Below are 10,728 nucleotides of genomic sequence, written 5' to 3' on the forward strand. Positions count from 1 at the left end.
ATTCCTACCTTCTTTTCTGATGAGAAGAGCGGGGAGATCTTAAGTGAAAGTGGCATAGAAAGCCATCTCTGCCATGGGACACCTTAAATGCAGCAGTGTTCCTTTTGCTGCTTTTTCTGTTACAAAGGCATGTCTTTTCTTTGAATCCCTTGTCCAAGTCTGCTTCAATACCTAATATTTGAGTTGAAGTGCTCTGTTTGCTTACAAAAGTTAACCTTCATGTTCAAAGTATGGAGAGCTCCTGTGGAACTTCCACAGTGGTCAGGGCAATTTTCTTTTTTGTTTGATTTTGATCTTTTTGTAAATAAAAACAGAATAGTGTTCCAAAGACACATTATCCTATCAAGAATGGGAATAATGGAAAGGCTGTTCCTGCATGGGAACAATTGCACATGTATGCATACACACACTTGCACACAACACGTATGCATAGAGAACAAATCCAAATAATAGTTAAAATACATGCCATTGTGTCTGGCACCTTATTGAACTGCTGATGTGTTTATTATGAAAACAAGTCCTTTGAAAGGTGATGTGGCTTCAGAAGGCATGCTAAACAGCAACGATATTCCGTTGAAGTGTCATTATTTCAATCTTGCTTGAAAGAAAATGGTCCTAAGACCAGGTGTATGTGGGAATGTCTAGCTGATTGTTAGTCCTGTGATGGGTTGTTTCTTCTTACTGGGCCATCCTAGACTTTCCAAGTACCTGTATTAAAAGGGGGAGGGTAATAGTCGCTTGTTAATAATTTTTAATGAAAAAAAAAAACCAAAGTCCTTACTCAGGCTTATCAAAGGGAGCTGACTATACGTAAGCGATGCTTTGCTGTGAGCAATGTAGTAATTTGTGACCACTTCTTTCTTTACTGTGGGGCTGTTTGTCTCGTGTTCCTACTATATCCTGCTATACCCTGTGTCAATTCTCTTTTAGAGACAGTGGTGTTGTGGGATGTTGCTCTATACCCAAGAATGGCTCTAAAAGCTTTTAGGTCTATCCTGTAATTGATGTGTTGTGTAAACTGCAATAAAGGAAGGATATTAAAAAAAGGGGGAGGGGGGAACAACATATTTAATGAGGATGAGTAAACACACCCAAGATGTAACTGTAGATATAAGAAAAATAAAAGCAGCTGGGGGGCTTCTGAGACATTGTTTGTCTTGAAAGTGATGAGAAGAGGCACCATCAAAAGACTTGTTTTACTACAGTCATGCTTCATTATGGGGAAGGAGAGAGTGGGGAAGGGGAGGGGTGGGGGTTCCCTACGTGACCAGGTTGCCAGAAGAGAGAACCTAACTCGTTTGCATGGCCTAATTAATCCCTGAACCCAGTCAAAGCCGGAGTCAGAAGGAGAGAGCAAATGTCAGATCTGTGTCTGGGAAGCCTAGATTCATTATTTTACTCGCCTGGGTCCCTTTGCCTTCACAGGCAAAGACTTTAAACTCCCAAGCCAAAGAAACACATCCCAGAGGTTCATACTGAACATGAGCAGGTTTGGAATCAGTCTCCTTTGTGTCTGTTTCTGTATCTGAATTAATCCCATACCCCCGTGAGTGTGTCTGTTTCATCATTTGTGAGAGAAAGTGGAAATCATTCCATTTGCAACTAAAGGTACAAGTTTCTTTGAAAAATATCCTATTGAACAGACAGCTTTTCACAGCCAGCCCCGTCACTGTGAGCTCCTATTTCGTGATATTTTTTGGTGACTGCAAAGATAATGTTGTGCACACAACTCTGATCATTGTGATCTACTTCTCTTTGAAGAGATCAGATTCACTAAAGGGATAAAGCATAAGAAGCAGGAAAAAAGTGATAAATACAAAATGCTGGGGAAAGACATGCAGTTTAATCTTTTTCTAGTTATTAAAACTCCTTCATCCTTGCAGAAATTCTAGCCAGAGCAAATTTAAAGAATGTCTAATAAAGCAGCAGTTCCCAATTTGTGGGACCTTCCTCTGCTGCATTTATTCTTGAGGCAAAACTATAGTCAGGAGTTGGTTTATATATTCGGCTAAATTCTCCTCTTTCATTACCCTGTAGCCAAAATACTTCTTGTGAGCATAAAGTGCAGCCATTCTGGATTTTGTCCGGGGTTTCTGAGTTAGATGTATTTGTGTATCCCTCTGGCTCTCTGGTCAGGATTAGACCCTGCCTTTGGGTTTTGGTGCTTCCACAAACCCCGAGTCTCTCGGAACATTTTGCCCCAGCATCTGAGGCAACGCTTACTGAATGCAGGGGATCTGGGGGCTCGGGACTTAGCTGACAGAAGTCCTTTTAAAATAAGTTTAATTTTCTTTCATGCATAACCAACAGGCTAAATATGATGTAATCGGATTTATTTTTTCCTCTTCACCCCCACTGGAGCCAGGAAAATGAAGTAGTTGAGAGAAAAGGGGTTGTCATTTTCAGTCAAGCAGCTATTCATCACGTAGCATTAGACAATTAGCAATAAAACATTTGAAGGGCTCCACTGGTGCTAAAAGGGCGAGGGGGTCTTTTTAAATATCAGAGGTGGGAAGTGTTATGTATCAGGGTTATTCAGTAGCTGGCATCAATGAATCACTCACATGCACACAGGGCTTGATTGGGGGGTTGCTGTGTTTTTCGCTTCACTGAATCTCTGTCACTCAGTTGTCCTTAGTGTTTTATAAAAAAAGGATAAAAATATCTTGGTTTATCTCAATAGATGTTTATCTTAATAAGCAGGCTGGCAAAAAAAAGGATAAATACATTCCTACTTGTCATGTGTGTATATATGTAATATATGCTGCTACAGGGGGTTTGTTTGGATAAATAACGTTGCCTGTGTGGAAATTCAAATCCCCGTCAGGAGCCACTGCTTGTAAATATAAGTGTCATTTTTTAACATAAAAAATGCCTTGGTTTCTGTTTCATCTTTGCCAGTTCTCCCACTGGCCTCTCTCTCCATAATGAATTGGTCTGCAAACTGTGAGACACTCAACGGCTCTGGTCTCTTCTCTTGACTGCTGAGATGTTAGTATTTGGCACGAAAAGTAGGATGGTTAGGTGGGGTAGAGGAGGGGGAGGATTTAGAAGAACTTTGGGTTTCCTCTGTTGCAAACCTTTTGCGTGAATACATAAATAAACAAATAAATAAAACTTTAATTCCTCCAAGTGGAGTTGCAGCCAAGAAAACTCTGTTCTGAGAGATTCAGATTTATGGCAGAAGACACTGCTGAGAGAAAAAGCGAGAAACAGAGACAGTGGAGTTCCACCTCCCATGATATATAGAGCCAAGGGGAGGTATAAATATCCGTCACTTCCCGGACCCTCTTTTAAAAAAAAAGACAAACACCCAGGATCCTGTCTCTGGCTGGCTTGCAGCAAGGCGCCCTCATAAAAGCTAAGATAAACAGTTTATCAGCAGATGAATGCACAAGCTCTGTTCTAAAGACAAAAGTCTATACCTTAGGAAAAATGCAGGAGTAACAGGAGAGCGGGCTGAGAATCAAGGAGGCACAGTGTTTTAGGAGCAAGAATGACATGAAATGAGAAAAATAGAGCAATTCTTTAAGGACCTTGCAAGATTTTATTCTCTTCTTTTACGGCCTTCTCTTTTTTTTTCAAAGGCAATGGATACATCTCTATGTATAGCTGTACTTAAAGATTAAGAAATAACTTATTTATTTGACTTGGGGAGTCTCCTTTTCTTTTTGCTTTTTTTCATTGCTTTAATGCATCAGTCATCTTACAATTTACTCCACTATGAAACATTCATCCTGGAGCTTAGTTTCGAAATATATTATTTATTCATCATTTATCACTGCAGATACAGGTTCTTGGCGAAATCCTTCCCTCTCCATTCTGTTGGGATTTCAAGGTAGAATTTTGCTCTCCTAAAAAAGGTTTACCTTGAAAAGTATGTGATTCATAACTGTTTTCTTTCAGAGCAGCTGATCACCTGCGAACATTGTGTAGTCCGTTAACACAATCCTTATTCTGTGGCCTTTTCTGTGAATCAGGAAAGGGGCAGGGAAGTGGATGAGGTACCTCGAGATGCAGCACCACATTTCAAAGGTCCAGCAAGATCTCCCTGAATCCTTCCAGACTAAAGAATATAGCTTGAAAGCAGCAGAACAGTGATTTTCTACCTGTGGTGCATGGATTCCTGGGTGAGGTCATACATGACCTTTGACAGCTGATAATGTAGATTGGGTAGATTGTCATAATGCATGTATGAACTATGTAAAATGTCTGAAAGCTGTGCATCTCCTTTAGAAATCCTTTAGGGATTTACAGCTTAAAAAAAAAAAAGGTAGAAAATTAATCTGTAAGGAGTTTCTGACAAAATGTATAGAGGTGTGACCAAGGAAGAAGGAGCTGGTCTAGTAGCTCACTAGGACCTAAGACTAAAATTTGAGTGATTTTAATTCAATTGTCTGCTCTATCAATCACAGGTTTCCTCTGTAATTTTAGTAAAACACTGAACTCTTCCCTCTGCATTGATATAGATTTACTGGGAGCATCTAATCAAACTCTCCAACATCTCCATGAAAGAGGCAAGGAGTAGCATTCCTGCTCTACCAATAAGGGAAGCACAAAGCTATGATATTTATTGCCCAAAGCCATATTGAGAAATTTGCATGAGAGCTGGGCAGAGGACTCGTTTGGTTATGTTGTTGGTTTTCCTTTCTTTAACAAGGAATCATTGTTTCATGCCAATGGATTTTAAAAATAAGAAGTGAAAGGCAATGAGATCGTGAATGAGATCATGATTTAAATAATCTTTAAGTGTAAGGGAAACAGGAGCAGTTGTAATGAAGCCTCCACTCCTAAGGAAGGCACAGGTCTTCTGAGCACACCTGGCATAGTTCTTCCTCATCCCAGTTTGTAGTGGTTCATTACTTTCTATGAGGTACCCTCTGTGTTTTGGAGTGGTGCGTGCATCGAGCTTGAGACCATTGGTCATAAAACAGACTGATTCGACACCATGGGCTGGATTCAGTGTGATGTCCCCGAGCACTGGGTTGGGTGAAGTAGCTTAGGCCATTTTCTGTTAGTAGATTTAATAGGAAACAAATCTATTCTGAATTCCTTCTGTGCATCTTTGCTGTTGTGGACTGAAATCAGATCCTTACATAATGTGTTTCCAGAGCTGTGCCCCTAGAGTCGTAAGCAGAGCAGGGCAGGCTGCATACCTCTTCTCTCCTCATCAGAGATGTGACCCTGTAGAAGTGGCATCTTACTCTTGCCCACATTGGCTTCCTGTGTGCCTTGAAGGTCATATTTGCTTTGTCTACTGAAAAAAACACATTTTTACTACTGACAGCACTCCAGAACCAATAAAGCTGAGGCAAAGGGAGTTGTTTTCTCCTCTGCCTCATGCACCACTGCCAGTAGAGTGACCCGCTAAGGTCTCTATGAGCTGCTGGCCTCTCTCCCTGTCCCAGGAAGGGCTGGCATCATACACAGAGCCTGGATCAGGCTCTTTACCTCCAGGTTTCATTTACTGCTGTTTTCAGCAAACCCTGAAATAAATTAGTTTGATGGGAATCCAAATCTCTTTTCCCTGTGACCCAAAGGATTCTGGCAGAGCTGCTACTGGCAGCTCTTCCCCAGTCCTGCTATCAGCCATTCCACCAAGAAATTCTTGGGCCACAAGTGACTTCTGTCACTTCTGCATCCCTCGAGCTTTCACAGCGTTGCCAGGAACCCAGTTCACCCCAGGCAGACACGTGCGCTTGAAGAATTACCGAGCCCCAACCTGCTCTGCTCAGAACAAATCTCTGTACCTGACAGAGGCAGTCTGTCTGCACCAGCCTCCTTCCAGAAAACGCTTCCTCCTACAGGTAACGCAGTCCAGGAGAGAAACATCTTCGAGTGCTTCCTTAGGACCACAGTTTTGAACATAGAATCTTAAACACACACCTGGTGTGAAATAGACGGGACATAGGCCTTATGGGCTTTACTTTTAGAGACTGGTAGTTAAAGAATTGTTTTCAAATACCGGCTGAGTAAAACTGAATTTATTAGTAAAGAAGAAATATAGACATTAGGTATAACCTCTGAATTTTTGTTTTCTGTTTGAAACACTATTTTTTTTAACCTAGCATTGTTATTTGTGCTGTTACGTTTAAACAAGGTGGTTTAAAGGCAAATTAAAAAATATTTGCGGTGACTTACAGGGGACTTACTGGCTGGAGGTAGGAAGATAGTAAGGAAAGAGAGAGAAAGAGACAGGCAGGGACCCCCAAAAAAACATTAACACCTTGCTAGGATTCATCAGCCATCCTCACAATGGCAGGAGTACAACCGTGGCACGAACAGGCCAAGACCTTGGAGAGAACCTGAGCCAGAAGCAGCTTGTGTCTGAGCTCCCTCCTGGCTCTGGGCAGACCTTAGCACCTCCATGTCCCACTCATATTCAGGTCAGCATCACAGTCTTATCCAGTTAAGTCCTAAATTCAGCAGAATGTCTGTCTTCCGTTCCTGATTACGTTTCTACTCCTTGAATTTTGGGGAATTTTATTTTTAAATTTAAGAGGCGTGGCTTCTCACTTACTTCCAGGGACAACTTGTATGCCAAGTTTCAGCAATGACAGTTCATCAGGTTCCAGATGAAGGCAAAGACCTAAATTTCCAGATGAAAAAATACTAATAAAACTCCAGCTGATCCTTGACCGACATCGTAGTAGCACATGTCACTGTGAGGCTCCATTTACAGTGTAGAGCTAGGGTCAGTTTTCCATCTTTTTCATGTCATTTATTTCAGTTATGTGTTATTTGTAAAATGCCCTATGTGCTCAGGAACAAAGCAAAGTAAGAGTTGTTTTAAGGTTAACTTAGGGAGTGAAAATAGTTGAAAAAATAGTTAATTTTTAGAAAAATGCTCAACGTGGGAAATATGATCTAGGTATTACTTTCATAATGAACCTAAATTTGAAGGTTAACATTTAAACAAATGCATAAATAATGTAGGTGGAATGGCTAAGCTTCGGACCCATTAAACTTCGGCTCCTAAGTGCCTAAATAGCCTGCAGGAATGGGATTCAAGCACTTCAGGAAATTTTACTCAAACCTTAATAGACTGTTCACCTCCCCTTGCAGCACGCTGCCTGCCGCGCCTTGCGAGCGCTCTTTGTGAGACAGCAATTCTGCGATGGAAGTAGCATTTAGTTTCAATTTTTTAAATTGTTTTATGTATTTGCTGTTGAGGTAGGCTTTTCTGTATGGATTGGGGGCATGACTGGAAACGGTGTTTCTGATGGAGAAGTCCTAGAGGACTCCCTAGAAAAATGCCAAGTGCGTGCTCCGAGGACGGCAGCGGAGCCGTGCAGCCTGCCGGGGCAATCTGCAGTGGGAGCGGAGCCACCGGGCTCCTCTCGGGGGATCAGGGGCTCCGCACGGAGGGTCTCGCTCGGCGGAGGTCTGAGCGCTGGCCGCGGGACCCCCCCCCCCCCCGCCCCGCGATACCCGCCGAGTCTTTGCACGCCCTTGCTCCTGCCGCGCTCGCCCGCACGGCACGGGACGGTTATCCCAGCGCCTTCTCCATCCCCTGAAAATGCGACAGAGGCGCTGGCTCTCCGCCGCCTCTCGCTCCCCCCGCGCCCCCCGCCCGCCCGCCGGCAGCCCCCGGCCCCGGCCCCGGCGCGGCGCCGCCAGCAGAGGGCTCGCTCCGCCCGGGAAGGCGGCGGGCGGCTGCCGCGCGGCGCCGGGGCCGCGGCTGGGCGCGGGCAGAGGAGGCGTCGGCAGCGGCCCCGCGGCGGGCGGGCGGCCAGCCGGGCCCCCGCGGGCCCATGTGCGGAGCCGGGCAAGCAGCGCCCGGGCAGCGCCGGCCGGGGCAGGAGGGCGCGGGCAGCGACGGGAGAGCCGGCGCGGAAGGCTGCGCTCGGCGGGGCGCGCTGCCGCCCTCCGCGGGCAGCCGGGCCGCGCTCCTGCGCGGGGCGAGCGGGAGAGGCCGCGCTCCGCCGCCGCGGGGGCTGCACCCATGGGGTGACCGGCGCTGCGGAGCGCGGCGGCGGGGCCGAGCGAGGAGCCGTCGCCGGCGGCCGGAGGAGCCGCTCCCCCCTGCGGCGGGGCGGGCGGAGCGGGCCGGCCGGCGGCTGCCCCGGCCACAGCAGCATCTCCCGGGGCTCGCGTGAGCGGCGGCGTGCGGGAGGCGGGGGGAGGCAGCGGCGGCTCCCGCCTCAGCCTTCCCCACCAGAGGGTGTCTGCTGGGTGGGAAGGGGGAAGCCGCGCTCTCCTGGACTTTTGTGGGAGTGGGGGTTGTGGTGTGTGTGTGGGTTTTTTTAAGGGGGGTGGGGTGGGTTAGGAGAGAGTCTGTGGTTTCCATGGAGATGAAGCTGAAAGTGCAGGAAATTTAAAGGCTTTGGGTCCTTGCAAAGCAGACAAACTGGTGCCAACGTGCGTGGCTGCTGTTGCTGCTGAGGAGGCTGCTTTGCAAACGCCGGAGAGGAGCGGGGAGGAAGAATCGGCAGCAAGTTCTTCCACACGCACGGGCAGACAACGAGGAGCAGCAGCAGCGAGCAGAATTTGCAACAAAAAGAGGCATCTCCCTTTCCCGGGGAGGGTGAAAAGAAGCAGCAGCAGAATTTTGGACCGGCTCCACCAGGAGAAATTTTATAGAGAAGCCTGCAAGAGAGAGTGTTTGCAGGGGGCTTGTTCTCCGGGCTTACTAGGGGGCTGTCTTTGCTGGTGGTGCGGGGAGCGGAGGTGATCCCCCTTAAAGACAAGCTATTTTGGATATCCCCGTACAAGTTTTCTGATGCATTTGCTTGCACCTTCTTCCCCTGCTGTTTGGTGAACCCAGCCCCCCTCTCCCCCCCCCACCGCTCTCCCAAGGATGGATCATTCCCAGTGCCTTGTGACTATATACGCCGTGGTGGTTCTGCTGGGTCTTCGGCTAGAGCAGGGCGCTTGCCAGCACTATCTGCACATCCGACCGGCTCCCAGCGACAACTTGCCCTTGGTGGATCTAATCGAGCACCCGGACCCTATCTTTGACCCCAAGGAGAAGGATCTTAACGAGACCTTGCTAAGGAACCTCATGGGCGGACACTTCGACCCTAACTTTATGGCTATTTCCTTGCCCGAGGACCGGCTTGGAGTGGACGATCTAGCTGAGCTGGACTTGCTGCTCAGGCAGAGACCCTCGGGAGCGATGCCCACCGAAATCAAAGGGCTGGAGTTTTACGACGGGCTGCAGCCGGGCAAGAAGCACAGGCTGAGCAAGAAGCTGCGCAGGAAGCTGCAGATGTGGCTCTGGTCCCAGACCTTCTGCCCGGTCTTATACACGTGGAACGATCTCGGCAGCCGCTTTTGGCCCCGGTATGTCAAAGTGGGCAGCTGCTACAGTAAAAGGTCTTGTTCAGTCCCAGAAGGCATGGTTTGCAAACCTGCCAAGTCCGTGCATTTAACGATCCTGAGGTGGAGGTGCCAGCGTCGGGGGGGGCAGAGGTGCACATGGATACCCATCCAGTACCCCATCATTTCGGAGTGCAAGTGCTCCTGCTAGGGCTTGCGCTTCCCTTCGCTCGCCCCTTCTCCAGCGGACTCACGTGGACCTTTGCTGCAACAAAAATAAAAGACATTTGCTTTCCGGTTAACGTTGTAATGCACTGTAACGTGTAGGAGAATGTATATTGTGTGTATATATGGCACCGGTTTAATATACTATTAAAAGGTCAGTATTATACGTGAAATAATCAGCGTCTACTGTATTTTTAAGACTATTACCCTGATCGTTGCTAATGTATCTTTTTTTTTTTTTTTTTGGTATTTATATTCCAGAGAGAAGTTGCTTCACTTTGGCGAAGTAAGTTTTTTGTTGGGTTTTTTTGTGTTTTTTTTAATAAAAGGATTAAAAAATACAAACCAAACTTTTTGATAAGAAAGCGTTTTAAAGCTATTTTCCATTATTCGGAAAGCGTGTGTGTGTTTTTCTTTTTTTCCTTATGGACTTTAGATTTAAAATAAAAATGAATAAACGCCTAGAGCACAATGTTATTGTAAATAGAGAGAACAGTTTGAATGACTTAATCCTATGTAAATGAAGAGTATCTGCTATTTATTCTTTATATCCTTGTAGTAAAAGTGCAGTGCAGAATTAAAGTCAACCACTAAAACACGAGCCGTTTGGATTCTGTTTGCTTTCTGGTTTGGCCACCTCCGGGGGGGCTTTCTTCTCGCTCCTCCTCGTTCTCCACGCTCAGCGGGACGTTTCGTGGTGGCAGGGGGGGGTGGGAACCTGCTCACGACTCTGTTAGGAGGGAATCTTTGGCACCTCCACCACAGGAGCGCCCCGGGGCTCCGGCCCGGCGTGTGGGGCCGGCGCGGAGCGGCTGCGCGGGGGGGTCCCGGCCCAGCGCTGCGCTGCGCCCCCGCGGAGTGCCCGCCCGCCCGCCGCCGCGCAGGCAGGGCGCGCCGGGGGCAGCTGCTTCGGGATCTTTTTTGTAACCGCTTGACATTTCATTTACAACGGGACACGTGTCTTTCACACCTACCATTGTGGTGGGACACTGCTGAAACTTGACCCCTGGGCTCTGGGGGTTTGCAGCGCAGACACGTTATTAGCCTGATCCTATGACAGCCTCGCTGCCCGCCCGGCCCGGCCGCCTCGCCCCTGGCAGCCCCGTTAACTCTTCGGGCTCCCGCCAGCCCCGGTGATCGCTCCCTGACGGGCTGCCCCCTCCAGCCTCCCTTCCCCCGGGCAGGGCCGGGAGCACCGGCCTCCCCCGCGCCCGCCCGCCCGCCGCCGCCTCGGAGGTGCCC

At 47.7% G+C, this 10,728-nt stretch overlaps 1 protein-coding gene across 1 annotated transcript; it reads left to right on the plus strand.

The window, feature by feature from the left end:
• The first annotated feature begins 8,800 nt into the window (after positions 1–8,800).
• On the plus strand, positions 8,801–9,472 carry NOG (noggin). The gene has a single exon (XM_068413502.1). It carries the CDS (start codon positions 8,801–8,803, stop codon positions 9,470–9,472), a length of 672 nt encoding a protein of 223 aa, XP_068269603.1.
• Positions 9,473–10,728: the final 1,256 nt, after the last annotated feature.

The sequence above is a fragment of the Nyctibius grandis genome, chromosome 15 (genome assembly GCF_013368605.1).
Source record: "Nyctibius grandis isolate bNycGra1 chromosome 15, bNycGra1.pri, whole genome shotgun sequence".
NCBI lineage: Eukaryota > Metazoa > Chordata > Aves > Nyctibiiformes > Nyctibiidae > Nyctibius > Nyctibius grandis.

Coding starts and splice junctions, on each gene's coding strand:
- NOG (XM_068413502.1), top strand. CDS start 8,801: ATGGATCATTCCCAGTGCCTTGTGACTATATACGCCGTGGTGGTTCTG.